General features: G+C 34.7%; 1 protein-coding gene across 5 annotated transcripts in view; it reads right to left on the reverse strand.

The window, feature by feature from the left end:
• Liprin-gamma (liprin protein kazrin) overlaps window positions 1-20,714 on the reverse strand; it is a 298,932-nt gene that overhangs the window by 125,975 nt on the left and 152,243 nt on the right. For 4 of the 5 annotated variants that reach the window (XM_073989560.1, XM_073989562.1, XM_073989563.1 and 1 more), the window contains one exon: window positions 1,409-2,041. In XM_073989560.1, the coding sequence (XP_073845661.1) occupies window positions 1,409-1,522 (114 nt within the window). In that variant the 5' untranslated portion in view covers window positions 1,523-2,041. The remainder of the gene's footprint in view (window positions 1-1,408; window positions 2,042-20,714) is intronic. The other variant, XM_073989565.1, reaches the window with a different exon arrangement.

Raw genomic sequence — 20,714 nt, forward strand, 5'->3', positions numbered from 1 at the left:
TCCACATTCCATTTTGAGGACCCATATAACTCGCGAATCTCTGTAATTTATGACACGCGTTTTTCCCATATATTATAATCGCGTATAAAGGATTCCATTTAATTAAACATGTTTAAGGAAAATCGCGGTTTAGAACGCGGCTTTGTCAAAATATATTTTTGTTGATTTTTCTATTTCCAAGGTATCTATATCCGCAGTTTTAGTGGATGGATTCGATCGCTGAAGGGCTCATTAGATCGGTCGCGTAAAACAAATAATTTCACGTGGGGTTCAAAGGACATTGAATGACATTTGGATACTGAAGGAGCACACTCATGAGATATACATTAAACGACGTAAAATCACGAGTTCTATAATCCTATTATGGTTTGGAATATTATCTCCTTGCGCGTATCGATTATTAAAAAATGCAAAAATCCCCGAAATTCCGTCTTCAAAATGTCTGCATGTTGCCCATGGAGTATTCTGTCATTCCTTTTTTGGGCATAGGTCTTTAAAATGTAAGGTTGAGCCAGAAATCGGAAGGGAACATAAAAAAACTTGTTGGCTTCAACCCATTTTTCTACATTGATGACAACACAGCTTCCACGAAAATTAATTTTAATGGACGGCATTAAGGGATCTCTCCTAAAACACTTAAACAATTTTAGTCATACTATATAGAATATGTTAACAGTTCGCGAATTCTGAATGTGTGAAACTCGGTTTCATCGATTTTAAGACATGTTTGGTTTTTACCATATAGCATCTAAATATATTATTTCAATTAGTCACATTTTCAGACATATCAGTGTGTATAGCAAACATAAAGCTGAGTATAAATATTGGATATACAGGAAAATGAGCTATGTTTGCATTTTATTCCCCTCTTATTTTTTCTATTATTGTTGAACTGACAGCATGCCAGTGTGGGTCCATTCACTTTGAAATATCGCTACAAATAATAACCGTCATTTGCCATCTTTAATTTTCTAATTATCATTGCATGCAACACTGATTTTAATTTATGTTTTTGTCTTCTAACATCAAAAGAAGATGAATGGTGAAATCTAAGGATTAGGGTTTAAGAAGACTTATGATGAGGTAAAAATTTCAATTTATGGCAAACCATAAAGTCATCTCCAATAGTGGTAGTCAGGTTCAAAGGTAAAACAGTCAAAGATGAAACAAACAAAAAAATGAAAGTAAACATGCAGAAAACATTAAAAATTCTAATCAAGCAACCATTTTCATCCTCAAAACTCCTCCACAACAACATTGGGAAAGAAAAGTATCTAATCTTGTAGGATGAGTGGGGGCAAGCAGGCCAAGAAAACATCTAAGAATTACATCAAAGAGGGAAAATGTGAAATTGTGAACAAACAAAAAACTATGAGGAAAGTGGAATATTTGCTCTATCAGTACTTACTGATTCAGCCAACTTATGGAGTGTAGCATTAATGCGTTCCGGATTACGCGGTGGTGGTTCTGGTGGCTCGGATGCAGCCATTGTTGGACCACTATTTGCAATATTTATTTGCATAATACAGGAGGTGGTGAGATGAGCTTTCGTTTATGTCCTACCCTGTGTGCTTCTTCTTAACGGGTTTGTTCTACTTTTAGTTTTGCTTTAAATGTTGCTGATTGAATTTTAATGCATTTCTATGACAATCTAACAGCTGTGCTGTGATGTTGGGAAAGTGGACAGAAGTTTCACATTAATGCACATCATGCTGTCCCTTTTAGACTAGTTGCACTCTTAATATATTGGTTAATTAGGTAAAAGCTTGCAATTATTTTTTTATTTTTTATGATGCTGTTGGTTTGTTTGTCTGTTGAGTACATACACTCATAGCAAAGGACCGGACATTTAAATTGTTTATTACGTTGCTTATTTTGTCAACACACACAGACGCAGATATTAACACACACATATATATGTATTATGTAAGAGATAAAACAACAACAATAGATTAAAAATTCTTACATTTACATTTAACCATCATGATGGTGGCTTGATTCACTCATTAATGTGTATTTGTTGAGTTGGGTAAATATTTATCTGCAAATATAAAGAAATGGAAATATTTTTAATTAAATAGTAATTATTCAGGGGATTTTCTCTTTAAAAATAAAAGTGGTTATTCTATGACATTTATCTATAAATATAAAAGAACAGTGAGGTGAGTGACTCACTGACTGATTCATCAACGCCCAGGCGAATCGGCTGAAGCTAGAAACATGAAATTTTGAATGCGAGTCGTTGTTGGTGAGTTGGTGAGTGGTGAGATAAGGCTGGGTTTTTGGAAATTCGAACTAGAAGGGTACTAAAACTACTAAAAGGGTACCCTGTGTATGAGTCAAACAGGAAGAGGTAGAATTCTGAAATGAGGGTTACTGAAAAATGCACCGAAGGGGTTTTTGGAAATTAGACCTATAAGTGTACGAAAAGTACTAAAACTTACTAAGTTAAGTACCAATTGTATTTTTTGAACGGATACAGCTAGAATATTGAGATTTAGTATGGGAATCAAGGAAGTGAAGTGGTGTTGATACAAGGAAATGGTTTTGCAAAATTCGTACTTATGTGTACGAAAAGTACTAAATGCTACTAAATTTAGTACAACATGGGGGTGAACAGATAAAGCTGGGGACCAGAAATTTGGAACTAAGATTACTGTTGGATTGTAGGATTGAGGAATTTTTGGAAATTCGTACTTATGGGTACGAAAAGAACCAAATGGTACTAAACTTGGTACAATTTGGATATGGGTGAACGGATAGAGTAGGATCCCTGAAATTTGGGATCAAGATATAGGTACAATCCTGGAATTTGAAATTCAGGTTACTGTTGGAGTGTAGAATTGATTTATATGGAGGGTTGGGAACTCGTAGTAGTGTGTACTAAATGGCATTAAATTTAGTAAAATGTGGATTCGGGCGAACCAATAAAGCTGGAATTCTGAAATTTGGAATGAGGGTCACTAACGAAGAATAACCGTAGGGTTTTTGAAAGCTCGAACTATAAGTGTACGAAAAGTACTAAATTTAGTACAATTTAGATTTGGGTGAAGGAAGAGCTGGAATCCTGAAATTTGTAATGAGGGTCACTGATGAAGAGTAGCAAGGATGGAACAAAGGTCGAAAAGTACTAAATGGTACTAAATTTAGTACAATTTGGATTTGGGTAGACGGTTAAAGGTGGAATCTTGAAAAGGTCGAAAGTAATGGTACTAAATTTAGTGCAATTTGGATTATGGATGTTTCAGGAGGTAACACTCCTCCGAAAGCCTTTCCGCCTATAAGTATTCCTAATGATTTAGATATATCATAAAAAAACATAAATCTTAAGAAGTCTCTCAAAGATATGATACTTAATAGCTGTAGCCTTGGTCAATTCCTTCCCAACTATAAGTACTTGTGTAAATAATGATGACTTCTACTGACTGCTAAGTCTTCAAAATTTCATTGAAATTGAACATACGTAACAAAAACATGAAATCGACCGAAAATATATATGGGAGCTATATTCCTATATGAACCGATCTCGATATAATTTGTCAAATTTATTTTTAGACCAAATCCCGTCTCTCATTCCAAAATTCATTGAAATTGAACATACATAGCGTGTTTTGTGCATAAAATACAGAAAATCAGCGAAAATATATATGGGAGCTATATTCAAATCTGAACCGATTTCGATATAATTTGTCCCATTTATTTCTAGAAAGAATTCCGTCACGCTTTCCAAATTTCAGTGAAATTGGACATATATAGCGTGCCCAAATCTGAACCGTTCTCGATATAATTTGGCACATTTATTTTTGGAACAAATTCCGTCAGACATCCCACATTTCAGCGACATTGGACACATATAGCGTGTTTGATGCATCAAATACAGAAAATCGGCCGAAAATATATATAGGAGCAATATCCAAATCTGAACCCATTTCGATATAATTTGTCACATTTATGTCTAGACCAAATCCCGTTACGCATTCCAAATTTCAGCGAAATTGGACATATATAACTAGTTTTGTGCATAAAATACAGGAAAACGGCCGAAAATATATAAAGGAGCTATATCCAAGGAGCTATATCCAAAACTGAGCCGATTTCGATATAAATTGGCATATATTTCTAAGCCAATATCCATCACACATTCTAAATTTCAGCGAAATTAGACATATATAGCGTGTTTGGTGCATAAAATAAAGAAATCGGCCGAAAATATATGTATATGGGAGCTATATCCAAAACTGAATCAATCTCGATATAATTTGGCACATTTATTTCTAGAACAAATTCCATCAAACATTCAAAATTTCAGCGAAATTGGACATATATAGCGTGTTTGGTACATAAAATATGGAAGTCGGCCGAAAATATATGTATGTGGGAGCTATATTCAAATCTGAACCGATTTTGATATAATTTGGCACGTTTATTTCCAGACCAAGTTCCGTCACACATTCCAAATTTCATTGAAATTGGACATAAATAGCATGTTTGGTGCATAAAATAAGGAAATCGTCCGAAAATATATGTATGTGGGAGCTATATCCAAATCTGAACCGATTTGAATATAATTTGGTAAATTTATTTCTACATCAAATTCCGTCATACATACATTGTATCTGTAATAGTTCTAAAGATATTTGCATACTAAATCTAAATTTTTGGAGGTACCTCCGGTTTTGATGATATATCTCCAGATCAACGCGAAATTTAAAACCAGTAAGGAAAGGATCAAAGTCGGGCGGGGCCGACTATATGATACCCTACACCACTGTGAATATGTAAAATATAAATCGGAGCTATATCCAGATCTAAACCAATTTTGATATAATTTGGCACATTTATTTCCAGTCCGAATTCAGTCACACATTCCATATATCATTGAAATCCGACTTATATATCGTGTTTGGAGCAGCAAATACGCGAAATCGGCCGAAAATATATATGGGTGCTATATCCAAATCTGAACCGATTTCGATATAATTTGGCACATTTATTTCTAGACTGAATTCAGTCACACATTCCAAATTTCATCGAAATCGGAAATATATAGCGTGTTTGGTACAGAAAATACGTGAAATCGGCCGAAAATATTTATGGGAGCTATATCCAAATCTGAACCGATTTCTATATAATTTGGCACACTTATTTCTATACCAAATTCAGTCAAACGTTCCAAATTTCATTAAAATCGGACGTATATAGCGTGATTGGTACATCGCATACGTGAAATCGGGCGAACATATATATGGGAGCTATACCAAATCTGAACCGATTTCGATATAATTTGGCACATTTATTTGTAGACCAAATTCAGTCACACATTCCAAATTTCATCGAAATCGGACATATATAGCGTGTGTGTTACAGAAAATACGTGAAATCGGCCGAAAATATATATGGGGGCTATACCAAAACTTGGACCGATATAGCCCATCTTCGAACTTGATCTTCCGACGGCTAAAAAAATTGTATTCCCTAATTTTCAGCGAAATCGGCCAACAAATGCGACCTGTATGTTGCGAACGGACGGACGGACATGCATAAATCGACTCAGAAAGTGATTCTATGCATATCCCTAGAAGGAACTATGGGTCTATCTCGCTTCCTTTTGTATGTTACATACAAATGCACTAACACAAAATACCCCTTACCACATAGTGGTGTATGGTATAAAAATTATGTAGCCTATTTTCATTCCAGGCCATGTAGCAATGTACCCTAAAAATTTCAGTAAGATCTGTTCAGCGGTTTTCGAGTCTATAATGCACAAACAAACAAACAAACGTACAAACAAATTTCAATTTTATATATATATATATATATATAGATTACAATTTTTTTAATATTCTTTTATATCCACATTTCGGTTCAAAAATGTTACTTAGAACCCACGAAATACAACATATCGGGCGGTACCCTTACATGGGGAAATATAAAATCGTGGATCTACACCAACTATGCTCATTAAGGGTCCCATGTGCGGCCAATGTGTATCATTTTACTCACTCACACATTTAGAAAAGATAACTTTTGTTTATACCCTCAGCATTTATGCTAACGTGTTTCACCTATTTTATACTCTCAGCACTTATGCTAACGAGGGAGGATATATGTATATACACTTTCAAACGGTAAATTTTCCTATTCGAAATAGTTGTAGGTTTGGACAAAATCCGTTTCAGACAATTTGGAGTCGATTTAGCAATGTCCGTCCGTCTGTCTGGCTGGAGCGCACAATAACTCACAACGAATTAACCAATTTGGTCCGAATAGCTTTCGTAATATTTTGTCCAAACTTAGGTTATGTTCGAAGAAGGGCCATATCGACCCACTCCCTTCTGTACTTCCCCCAAAAAAGTTTAAATTTTTTCACCAAAATTATGAGCACGATAACTCTCGAAGGGATTAACCATCAACACTTTGTCAACTCCTTTGTCAGATCGACTCAGTTCGTCGAGACATTCATTTTGATATATGTACATAACTATGGGTCTGCGACCATTATTTTGATGCGTTACAAACTTTTTGTTCAAAACTAACTTATAATACCCTCCACACAAGATAGTGTAGGGTATAAAAAGACCAATATTTCGAGGTATTACTTTACTTTTTACTAGACGTAGCACAAAAAATTCTACACCCCGTACATCATTGTAATGTGCATCAATTAAAAAAACTGGGAAGTTTTTTAGCATGATTTGACAATTGTGGGAACCCTATATATAGGCTGTATCCCTGTGTCTGACCACATTAACATCAACATAATTGGCATCAATGGAAAGGTCAAGCATTCCTCTTCTAAGTATAACTCACGTGGGTTCATATCTTCCAGGAATAAAGATAAAGTCATTATACTTAACATTTTACCCATTTTCTCACAAAAGTTTTGGACCATTTCAGCAGCTAAATATTATCTGATCATTGTCATGGTGCACAATGATTCGTCTTCTCTGGTTCGTTTTCGATTATCTCAGTGGACTGAAGGCAAACAAATTGTAGTGCACCAATCAAAATTAACAGCCCAACTCAGAATTGAGCCGCCAAATGGTCAGTTTTGCCGAAGAAACAGGCGACCATTTGCTTCGAAGGGCTTATTCCATGAACAATTTTGTTGGATTTGGCCCACCATCGAAGGCCTCAATGGTCGATTGCTGTTTTGTTTCGGGCACTACGCATAGATACTAGTTTCGTCATCTGTGATGGCCATATAAACGACGTTTGAAGCACCGCGATCGTATTTATTTAAAATTTCTTTGCACTAATCGACAAGAACCTTGTTTTGAGCTATTGTAAAATTTTGCTGGATCTAACGAGAAAACCCCATTTTTGCGACCAGGTCTGCATGCAATATCAAATCTTAGTTAGTGGAAGAAATGTCCAAGGATGCGTATAACTCACGGTAAATAACATGACGATCTTACATAATCCGTTCTCGAACGGCTTAGTTTGGTTCTGGCACAACCGCCATTTTTTTACGACCCTCACGACCGCTAAAAAACTAGCGAGTGTCGGCCACGATTAAATTCATTCAACCAGTTTTTCATAGTAATATACGATGGTTCTTTATCCACATATAATGATTTAATTTGATCGTTGCACTCTTGCCGTAATTATCCAGGTCGGAAAGCGTGAAAAATAATCGGACAAAAATGTTCACAAGTAAATTCCATTTTTTCAAAGTGATTTTTTCAAGTCACTGTAAACAACGCAACATTTGGTCGTATGTCAAAACTGTCAAATTTTCCAAATGACCGTGGCCAAAAATGGTAAAAACCAGGTACCTCGTAGTAAATATGAATTAGAATGAATCATCACTTTTTTGACAAAAAAATTTAAATTAGTTGAGTGCGAAAAATTTTGTATAATAGTGGATATCGAGGTACGGTTCCTATACCTATACCGACAGATTTCAATTGGAAAGTTATAACCCCCCAATAAGACTAAATTCCAATTTTAGCCATTAATGAGGCTAAAACCTTCAAAATGGGGAGGTACTGTCCTGTGGGGGCTATATGAAGGCGTGGATCTATACCGACAAATTCCAAGGTGAAAGTTGTATACCCCAACGAAGACTAAATACCAAATTGTAGCATTTTCTGTGTAATAATGAGGCTAAAAGCTTAAAAATATAGAAAATCGGGAGGTATCGTTCTATGGGGGTCATGGTCATTGTGACCAAAACTTTCAAAATACCGAAAATTGGGAGGTACGGTTATATGGTTCTATCGCTATTCGGTATGTAATCAAAATGTTTCTATTTCAGAGAATTGTGGGTACCAACCGATTTCAGGTATTAATGTTCCCAGTGGTCAAAAACTTCCCCCACTAATTATTCAATTGTACTTCAGAATATTTCATGGATGAGGGTATTAACACTTAGTCATAATTAGACAGCGGAAAAATATGCAAATGCATATATGGTTAGGATAGTCGTTGAGAAAATCTGATTAGACAGAAACTAGTTTTATCACAAAATAAAACTAAGTAGGCCCAGAATTTTTTGCATATCGTGCATATTTTGACATATTTGCATAAAATGAGCATATGCAAAACCATATGCAAAAATATATACAAGGATTTGTGGTCTACAAATCCCACCGAAATGGCTGAAATTTGGTATTAAGTCTTCGTTAGGGGTATGACTTTACACCTGAAATTTGTCCGCATGGGTCCACGTCATCATATAGCCCCCATAGAAGGGTACCTCCCGATTTCAGATATTTTGAAGGCTGTGGCCTCAACATCACACTTAAATGGCTGACATTTTGTATAAAGTCTTCGTTGGAGTATAAAACTTTCCACCTGAAATTTGTCAGTATAGGTCCACGTCTTCATATAGCCCCCATAGAACGGTACCTCCTGATTTTCGGTATTTTGAAAGTTGTAGCCTCAATATCCCACCGAAATGACTGAAATTTGGTATTTAGTCTTCGTTGGGGGTATAAAACTTTCCACCTGAAATTTCTTGGTATAGGTTTACGTCTTCATACAGCCCCCATAGAGCGGTACCTTCGGATTTCCGAATAAAAAAAACACAAACTTTTCAATGCAAAAATACTGAAAACGTATGATTACTGAAATGTACTTCCGCTATGGTTTGCCGAGTTGTTCCATTCACCAAAGAAACAAAAAAAAATTTTTTAAAAAAATTTGCTGTGCGAAATGATCAATGTCACACTCACACACACACATTTGATTGGTTAACAACACTTTCAGCCACCCAGCAGAAATTTGGTAAGCACATGTCATTACTTCACACATTACCGAGTAATGAGTTCTCAGTACCCTCCGCATTATCAGGCAGTACAAATGTAATGGTTTACACATAACTACTTACTTCCTTACTTAATAATTGTTCCACAAACATCCTATAGGGGACAAGGCAGACTTCTCTCACATCAATGAGTGCATCCCGATTCATATTAGCTCAATGACATGGGACCTACTGTTTATCGCCGAGTCCGAACGGCGTGTCTGAAGACACCACTTTGTAGAGAAGTTTTACACGGCTGAAATACTCAGAAAATGTCGCCAACATTACTGAGGGGTATTTTCCCACCGTTGAAAATTTTGATGTTGACTGGCCGGGGAATCGAATCCCACGACCTTCAGCGTACAAGGCGGGTGTGCATACCATTGCAACACGGTGGCACCCTTCCTTACTTCCTACTTACTTAATAAGTAATGAGTACGGTGGCACAGAGCTAGTGTGTCCGACTACAAATCCTAGGGTTGTGTGTTCAAAGCTCACCGTCGGCATGGGTGTTTTTTATTGACAAAATTACGAAAAAATTTTGATGTATATGGATGTGTTTTAACATCTCTTACTGTTAGTATGAGTGACCTAGTGTGTAGTGTGTTCGGCTACAAATCAGATGTTCGTGTGTTCAAAACCAGGAGAGAGCGAAAGAAAACCAAAAGAAAAAAAAAAACAAATATGGAGTGATGAATTTGAATATAAATCACCTCAATTGTTCTAAAAATAGAACATATGTTTTTACAGTGTTTTATTTAACTTGCTTTGGTGTCCGTTTAGTTCAAATCTGGTAACTCATTTTTAACACAGTTGCAGTTGACCAATCGAACTGAAACTTTGCACACTTCAGATTTAGATGACAATACATGAATATGGAATCAATACAAATATTGGTCCATTTTTATAGTGTTTTAACGGTGTTTTATTTACAGTGCATTTCAAATCTGCTAACTCAATTTTTATACAGTTGCAGTTGACCAAACGGACGAAAACTTTGCACACTTTTCAGATTTGGATGACAATACATGACTATGAAATTAAAGCAAAGATTGGTCCATTTACAGTGTTTAACGGTGTTTTTTAACTTGCATTTCAAATCTGCTAACTCATTTTCCACACAGTTTGCACACTTTTCACATTTGGATGACAATACATGAATATGGGCCCATTTTTTCCTACAGCCCTCTTATAGCGGTACCACCGGATTTCAAGTATTATGAGGATTTTATCTTCTTTTTTAGGCCGAATTCGCTGTAACTTGACAATGGGACCCCCCATTGGTGCAGAAACTTCCTCACTTAAAATGATGGACATAGGTACATGTTTTGGTATAGCTCCCATATAGCGGTACCACCTGATTTCAAGTGTTTTAAGGATTTTATCTTCATTTTTAACCCGAATAGGCTGTAATTTGGCATTTGGGGTTCCCAATGGTACTGGTAGGTTTTGGTATAGCCCCCATATAGCGGTACGGCCCGATTTCAAGTGTTTTAAGGATTTTATCTTCATTTTTAGGCCGAATTGGCTGTAGCTTGGCCTTTGGAGTCCCCAATGGTACAGAAACTTCTCCACTAAAAATTGTTGACATAGATCCAGGTTTTGTATAGCCCCCATAAAGTGGTACCACCCTATTTCAAGTATTTTAAGGATTTTATCTGCATTTTTAGCCAGAATTGGTTGTAACTTGGCATTTGGAGTTCCCAATGGTACAGAAACTTCTCCACCAAAAATTATGGGCATAAGTCCAGGTTTTGGTATAGCCTTTAATAACGGTACTACACGATTTCAGACATTTTAAAGTTTTTATCTAAATGTTCGGCCTAATTTTACTATAATTTTGTTCACAGTGGTCAAAAAAATGTATTTACTAAAAAGTTAAAAATAAAAAATAATTTAAAAACATTAAGTTTCAGTGTTTTATTTAGAAATGCACTTAAAACTAGAAAATAATTTGTCGCTTAACCTAAATAAATATATTCTTTCTCATGATGGAATCTCTCATATAAAACGCTTGCCGTTTAATTTTGCCAACAATTATAATTTAAATGCAAGCGTTTTATTTGAGAGATTCCATCATGAGAAAGAATATATTTATTGTTTTTATAATAAACTAGCTGAACCCGGTGCGCTTCGCTACCCCGACTAAGCTAAAATATAATGGAATGCTATAATTATATTAACTTGTATTAACATTTTAACGTATAAACAGCCCATTCAAGGCTGTTATGGAGCTACTATGGTACTTTTGTATGTGTTAGGAGATAACACTCCTCCTTAAGCCTTTTCGACTATGAGTATTCCTTCGTAGGTTATATACTCTCACAGTATTAATTTCTCTTTAATTCGACAGATTGGATTTAGATCGACCTGAGTGAATTAAATTAAGAATACAACCAGGTTTGAAAACCTTAAGCTTCAGGGTAGTTGTAATTTATTTTATACATAGGACTTATGTTTTCCAAGTCATATACATATTAACCTTTTGTGATATCTTAAATTATTCTAAGTATAACTGCCACTTGTGTTGATAATTTTTACTCCAAATTATGATTTAGATATATCATAATAAAACATCCCTCTTAAGAAGTATCTCAAAGATATGATATTTAATAGCTGTAGCCTTGGTCAAATCCTTCCCAACTATAAGTACTTGTGTATATAATGATGACTTCTACTAACTTGTAAGTCTCTTCAAATTTTCATTGAAATTGTACATACATACGTAGCAAAAACATTAAATCGAAACAAAATATATATGGGAGCTATATTCCGATATGAACCGATCTCGATATAATTTGGCACATTTATTTCTAGACCAAATTCCGTTACCCATTCCAAATTTCATTGAAATTTGAGACACATAGTGTGTTCGTTGCAGAAAATATATTAAATCGGTCGAAAATATATACTGAAGTTATACCCGAATCTGAACAGATTTCAATAAAAATCATCAAAGTTGGGCCAGTGCTTGATGAGGGCTTCAGGACCAAATTCGATTTATTCATTTTATATTATTTTCGATAAATACACTATTTTTACAAAAAAGGCTTTTGCCAAAACTTAATAAATCATAATAAATATTAAATTGCTATTTCTGTATAAACAATTAAGAAATTATGAGATTTTCCAGCAGAAATATACCTTCAGCTAAGATATACCATAAAGCTAAGGGTAACAAAATAAAAATTTTATTAATTTTCACAGGCAAACAAGTATTAAAAACATGATGGATTAACATCCTTTTTAGATGAACTTTGAGGTTTTTTTCTCTGAGAATTTATTTTATATTTATAGAGAAAAAATGTATTCCAAAGAGTTTGCTCGACCACAACTTCTTTTATTTTTATCTAAATGAGAACATCTACAATAGTCCCAACAAGTTTATTCCAACGCCCACAATTATTTCGTCACTCTTTAACAAGAATTGACATTAAAGACACTTACACAATAAATATTTGTTATGCCATTTTATGGCACTTCATGGTATCAACGGTACCAAATGATGCCATTTATTTTTGTTCATTTCTCCAAACCGTTTTATTAGGAGGAACATGTATAATGAAATTCTATTGGCCACACAATAAAGTTCTCACCACTGTATTATGATTCCAAGAATATTTTCATCCTCCATGATTATTGGACATACAACGACAGCGACGGTTTTTGTTCTTTTGTGGAATTGTGAATATATATAGAAGAAATGACCCAAATTATATTTAAAATTCATGTCAATTGAGTTGTTCTGAAGTGTCCTAATGGAATGGAGAAGCAACAACACGGTTTGACTTTCATACAAAACCCAAAAGAACACCACCATCAAAGTTATACCAATGAAACAATTCACATTGGCAGGAAACACAATCAGCCGTAACATCAACACAAAACGAAATGTATTTCACATTCGCAATGACGCAAACAACACCAGGGCAATGACGAGAGTCGTTTTTTGCCGTGTTTTAAAAATTCATTTAACTTTTAAAGCACGAAACAAAGCGTCAGAAAGTTTCTGCTACTTAACGCCCAAGGAGGCTTGAATCCAGTTCGAAACTTTTGTTTTGTGTAAATTTGGAATGAAAAAGAGCGTAAAAGGCAAATCAAATACGTCCCAGTGATGCTTTCTTACATGCAAAATAAATTTAAAAAATATATTTATATGTAATTTCTGTAAAGTACTGATGCTACATAGTTAATTGAGCATTTGGAATCTTTAGGGAATTAGAGTATGTCAGTTGTGCGTATAAGTATTTTATTATCTAAATCATACACCATTCTGCACAGTAGTCAAATTTCCAAAAAACCTGGCCAAAAATCGAAAAGTATTGTATCAATTTACACTAAATAGTGTCAAATATTGTTTATAGGATCCCACTTCGCGTAGTTATGAAAAAATATATATAAGTTTGTTCTTTTGTAAGCGGGTATAAAAGCATGTCAAAGTGACCCTTTTTGGAAAAATGTTTTTCTCAATATTTAAGTTGTTTATAAAAATATTATAATATCCAAAACAAACAACGATTTTAAAATACTTTTTTGTAATTGTAAGGAGAGCTATGTGAAATGAATATAAAATGATCACAGGTGCCAATAAAGTGCGCGTTTTTTAAAAATTGATGTCCGTATTTGTTGATTATTTTCAAGGTCAATTTTCACAATATATGAAAATAGTTGTGAGTAAAATCGAGTTGGGCTGTGTAACTTATCATTTCATAAAAGGGGAAGAGTTATTAACCAATTTTCATCGAAATATCCTGCACATATTTGCACTTTTCGTTTTTAAATTATATTTTGTATTGCAGATATGTATAGATTTTCTTTGATTCAGAATGTCAGAATATAGTATAGGGTCACTTCCTGGCGTTTGGTTAGAATTTAGCGTTTTCATGTATTCTAGGACCCATAGTAAATTTGTATGGTAAACAAATTTCTAGAATATTTTGATCTGATACGATCACATTTTATAGGAAATTTTAAAGAGTAGTCTAAAAATGGACCAAAAAGGCCCCCGCATTCTTGGTAATTAAATTGCCAAGACACCATATAGTTAAAGTGCAGGGATTTCAAGTAATCTTATCTCAAATATTTTCAAACCTTTGAAACGGTAGAAACTTGCACTCCTAGTTTATTGGTTTATTTTTTTTTGTTTTTGCAAAATTGATACCGATATTTATTTGGTATGTAATACAAATAGAGATTCCATTTCTTTGGTTACTTATGGTGAAATTTAACAGAGAACATTTTTTGTCTTTGACGGCTTTCTTCTATAATGATGTTTTTTATGACAATTTTGCCAAAACTCACATGAAATGTGTTTTTAATTTTGCATATTTCTGGAGTTTAGGTAAGACATAGAGTTTTGGCGAATTCTAGGACCTATAGTAAAAATTAATAGCGAACAAATTTGTAGAATGTTTTGATCTGATACCATCAGGTTTTATAGGAGACCAAAGACCACTTTAATGATCGTTTGAAAATATACATTATTGTCTTGCGGGAGAAAGGTTTTTATACCCTCAGCATTTATGCTAACAAGGGTATATGGTAATATTCAAAAATGTTTTACAATCGTTGAAGTTAAGGTTCACCATTTAATAAGTCGCGAACTGTCAATATATTTTATACAATATGAATATATTTATATTAATTGACGTGTTTTAGCCGGGGTAGCATAAAATGAAACATAACAAATAATTTATGTGGAAGCTGTGTTGGTGGTAATATTAAAAAATGGGTAAAAATGTGTTGAAGTTTACAAGTTTTTTTGTGTTCTTTCTTGATTTCTGGTCAAACCACGGAAAATTTAGACCTGAGCTCAAAGAAAGAATTGAAAAATACCCCCTGGTACATGGTTCTAATGTATGACTTTTCGATATATACACTGCATCCCCCTAAAATCGATGCTGACATTTTGAAGTTTTGAAATCTGGTTTTTTTGAATTTTTCTTATAATTGGAGGGCGCAACCAGATAATTACCCAAACTATTTAGTGGATTGTAGAACTCGTGATTCCACGTCGTTTGATGTATATCTCATGAATGTGCTTCATACAGCTCCCTAGTAATAGGAGTCCAAAGTCGAAATTTTTGTGCGTAAATTTTCTGTAAAAACCTATTTTTTGGCTTCAAAATTTACAACTGTGACTTAGGTACCCTTGAACCCCGCGTGATTTTAGTTTTTTTACGCGCCGGATCTAATGAAGCCTTCCGCTTTCAATTCCATCCACTAAAACGGCGGTTATAGATACCTTGAAAGTAGGAAATTCTGCAAAATTATATTTTGATGATTTCGCGCACTGAACCGCGATTTTCTTTGGTTATTTTTACATAAATGGAATCCTTTATACGCGATGATATTATTTTCCAAAACCGTGTCGCATAAACTACCGAGATTCTGGAGTAATATTCGTATTTCATATAAAATAGAATTTGGTAGCACATCCGCGGTTCTTCACGAATTTGTTTAAAATTTGTTATAATAACGTATTTTTTATAGGCGGTCACTGAAATCGGATGCGCCTTATAATCTTAGGTACATCGCGCAATTTTTACCCACATAAAGGTTTTTTGAACAGTAAGATGCAGCTGACGGCACACTTTGGCCGCTGAATGAAAAGTGGAAAAATCGCCACATATTGATAGAGATGCATTCGCTGTATCTGAAAAGTGCATGCGCCTTAACTGATTTTAACGAATTCGCGAATTATACGTGTTTTAACTTTTATGTTTTTTTCTTTGGTTATAATTTCAATATTACTTTCTATTTCATAATCCTATTGTTTATCAAAGTAAGCAAATACACTTTCGGGTTTGTCATCGCATTTCCCTGAAGAAGTTTCAGCAAAGTCTGTCAGTCCTTGCATCGAAATTTAGCGAAGTAGTAGAATAACTCTCAAAAATGTTTTTTTCTATTTTTCGTATTGAACAAAAAAATATATTTTTGAAATAATATTCCAACAATAAGTTTTCGTCTTTTGATGTTGCTGTAATATGGCAGTTATAGATCCTATCTTTAAAATTTTGGTCTCATATTTTTCTACGCGTTGTCTAGAATCTGTACGTATTTTTAATTTATTTTTTCGAGTTTTATTTGGACTCTAAATTTAGAAAAATTAAATTTACTCCAAGATTTTTTCAGTATTTCTTGATTTTCCCTGAAAATAGAAATACATTTAGTAAATATTTAGGCATCCACGGATAGATATTAAATAATATTTTTTCTTTATAAGGGAATAAAACCCCCCATAACTTTGGAGCGCAGCATCCAATTTTATGAACGCGAACAGATTTGAAACCACGACTTTTTTCTTAATCTATGTTCCAAAAATTGCGGATGTGCTCGCAAAAAATGTTTTAACATTTCTTCCAATGGAATTGCAAAAGAAATTTGAAATTTACCATATACACTTTCATTGGGGCAAAATGTGTCTCATCGAAATAATGGTTTAGACCCCATGTATGTTTGGACGAAATGTGTTTCAGACAATTTGGAGTTGATTTAGCCGTGTCCGTCCGTAAGTCTGGCTGAAGCGCACGATAACTCTCGAACAGATCATCCGATTCGGTCCAAATTTTGGCTTTCGAAATATTTTGTCCAAACTTTGTTTAACAGCCTGTTCATGTATGTCGCACGAAAACTTGTACGAAAGGAAAGCAGTCACTCACTTCCGTCTAAAAAGGCGTTCATGTATTTCGCAAACTATCGTGCGACTGCCGTTAAGTATCGTATGCGAAATACTACTAATTTGAATGTACATTTGTACAACTATGTTCCATAAATGAGAGCCAAATGAGAAATGAAAACAAAATCAACATATGCATACAAACACAGGAATATGTGTGTTTTGTTTTTTTGTGAAAATAAAATGTGTCGGTATTTTGAATTATTTTATTTGAATGATTTCTTTAAAATAATGAATGAAATAGCCTTTAAAACGTGTCTACAAAATTTTTATTTTTTTCAAGAATGTGTTGCATACATTTTTTCAAGATTTTCGGTGTTATTCGAGAGTTTACGTTCTACTCGACAGCTACAAAGCAAGTGAGTGATTTTGACATTCTCTTTCTACAAAAGGCAGTCCTTTCGAAATACATAAATCCACATTTACATGGAAAAGTGTTCGATTACGTGTTATTTCGTATGGCTTGTCGGTCGCATAGATTTTCGTTTCGTAGGTGTTTACATGAACAGAAAATGATTTGTTTCCATTTCGGAAGCGCAAGAAACCTTTTGGTCGACATACATGAACAGGGGGTATGTTCAAAGATGGGTTATATCGGTCCACTCCTTCGGGTAACTTCCCCATAAAAGTTCAAACATTTGTGCACACGATAACTCTTGGAGGGAGTAAGGTCCATGCACATCGTTAAATTTCTAGCAGGCTTAGATGAGGTTCCAATATGGACTCAATCGGTCCACTCCTTCGTGTACCTCCCACACAAAATTTCGGAATAGTTCAGTTTAGGACCTACTCTCGAATCGCTTTGATTTTTGTTGTAAGGACTAATATTCACTCTCTCGCTTATGATGGTACATGTTTCATCAGCAGCAAGTCCACACTTCCTGAGAAAATAGACTGAAAGTTGCAAAAAAATCCCTATGACACCGTGTGTGGTGGATGGAGCGCAAGATAACTTTCGAACGGATCTGTCGATTCGGTCCAAAATTTGGCCTTCGTAATATTTTGTCCAAACTTAGTTTAAGTTCGAAGATAAGCCGTATCGGTTCACTCCTTCAGGTACCTCCCCCACAAAAGTTCAAAAATGTTCGGAAAACTTGTGCGCACGATAACTCTGCAAGAGTCCGTATTTTGAACATCGTAATATTTCTACGTGGCATAGATCAGGTTGGAATATGGACTACATATGTCAACTCTTTCGGGTACCTCCCAAACAAAATTTCCAAAAAATGTAGTTTAAGGCATTTTCTCGAATCACTTTGATATTTGTTGTAATAACTTGTTTTTTAAGGCGCAAATCCATACTTCCTGAGGAAAACCCCTATGGAACCAAGTAAAGTGTCTGGTCCAAAATTTAGCTTTCGTGATATTTTTCCACGCTTTGTTTAATTTCAAAGATGGACACTATCGGTGCACAACTTCGGGAAACTCCCTCCCAAAAGTTAAAAAAAAACTGTCACTAAAATGCAACGCGCTATATCTGCTGAACAGAGCAAACGTTCAAAATTTGGATCTCCTAATATTTTTTCCCAATGTAGTTTTACTTCAGAAATGGTCCATATCGTTCTTCATCCATAAGAGTTCAACATTTTTGTTTAAGTACAGTTTAGGATCTGTTCGAAGATCCTTTGGAAATTTATGGCCGGTGTTACATTTGATATAGCCAATAGACGAAAGTTTCAATTCACACAGGCTGAGGGTATATCTCTGTCGGCAAAGCCGACTGATACTTTTTTACTTGTTTAAACTGTCATCCCTAAGTGTTCCATACGACATTTGTCAACTATCAGATAAAAGAGTTTTAAAGTTTGAACGGATTCTTCTTGTCCATGGTAGGATAAAGAATAAACCCAGACCATGGTTCTGCTCCATTTGACACCGTCTCATCCACCATGTATAAAATACCCATAAATGGGTATTTTTATGTATAACTTCAGTTTTGCGGGAGTCCATGGAAGGCGAAAACACCTATGGTGTCTTGTGGTCAATTCGTCTTTTGATTATATAACGGTAAATAGTGATAGGCGCGGTTTCTGAGATTTTCGTCTTTAAATAGTCATAACTTCGTTTTACAAAGGTTTTATATCATTCGCCTTTTCATACCCTGCATCATAGTATGGAGGGTATATTAAGTTTGTTTTTCATTTGTAACGCATTGAAATAATCATTGTTAATTGATACTATTCTTGATCAGGGTAAAATTCTAAGTCGATCTATGCATGTCCGTCCGACCGTCCGTCCATCTGTGGTAATCACTCTAGCATCCACGCATTCTAGCAGGACGCTGAACTTTTAGGAAGATGCGGTTTTTGTTTGCAGGCAGGTCATGTTCGAATATGGGCTATATCGGTCCACGTTTTGGTATAGCCTCCATTTAACGGTACCGCCCGATTTCTGGTATGCTGAAATTTTTAGTCACATTTTCAAACCGAATAAGCTATAATTTGACATTGATCGAGAAACTTATGTTCTCAAAAATATGGACATAGGTTTATGTTATGGTATAGCCACCATATAACGGTACCTCCTGATTTTCGGTACTTTGCTGATTTTAGCTACAATTATTAACCGAACTAGCTGTAATTTGAGTTTCTCATTGGCCATGAAACTTCTCCACCAACAATCGTCGGTATAGGACCGTGTTTTGGTGTAGCCCCCATATAACGGTACCTTCCGATTTTCATAATTTTTAAGGATTTTAGCAACAATTTTTAACCAAACTAGCTGTAATTTGGCATTTAAGGTTCTCAGTGCTCATGAAACTTTTCCGCCAAAAATTGTCAATATAAGTCCGTGTTTTGGTGTAGCCCCTATATAACGGTACCTCCCGATTTTCGGTATTTTGGGATTTTAGTTACAATTTTTTACTGAGCTAGCTGTAATTTGACATTGGAGGTCCTCAGTCGCCACGAAACTTCTCCACTAAAAATCGTACTAGCTTCCATATAATGGTACCTTCCGATTATATGTATTTTGAGGATGTTACCTACATTGTATGATGGAACTATCCGTAATTTGACTTTTTCAGTTATGAAACTTTCGCAAAAATTGTAAGAATAGATCCAAACTTTGATATAGCCCCTTATGTGATACCTTTCACCTGACTGAACCCTTTTTTATTTTAGATTAGATAATTTAGACATTTTGGTGTATCCGAGGTCGAAAACTTTTTCCACCGAAAATTATGAAAGGAAGATAATTATTCCATTGTAATTAAGACTATTTGATGGTGGAGGGTATAAGCGTTTAAGTCCGGCCGAATTTAACGTTTTTTTTTTTTAACTTAGTTGGTTTAGTTGTGGGCACGCAAATGAAAACAATTTGCAAACTACATCAATATTTTGGGATGAAAAGAAAAGAAAATACCACCACCTCTCGTTGCTACGCACATCCATCGTTATTCATATTACAAAGCGTAGTGTTATCTTGGCTCACATGCGGAGAAAATTATGGCTCAAGGTTTCCGTCATAATATTATTATCCTTTGATATGTTTACACATTTTTCTTGTACGAAATTTAATACATATCTATCCTTCATACGTGTTTTAACTTCCTTAGATCTTACACACACATACACAAGAATATGTGTATATGTTTAGCACACACTATTGCACCATATTTATGGCTTTTTAGTTTGTAAACATCCTTTCAAGTAAAAATTATGCTCATCATCTCATGTACGAAAGGGAAATATTATGTTGTTTGTTTATTAACATCCTTTGACTTGGATAGACAGAGAGACAATTATATGAAGAAGATGGTTGTTTTTATGCATCGTTTATTTT

The sequence above is a fragment of the Musca autumnalis genome, unplaced genomic scaffold (assembly GCF_047663935.1).
Source record: "Musca autumnalis isolate F117 unplaced genomic scaffold, ASM4766393v1 scaffold_5, whole genome shotgun sequence".
Lineage (NCBI taxonomy): Eukaryota > Metazoa > Arthropoda > Insecta > Diptera > Muscidae > Musca > Musca autumnalis.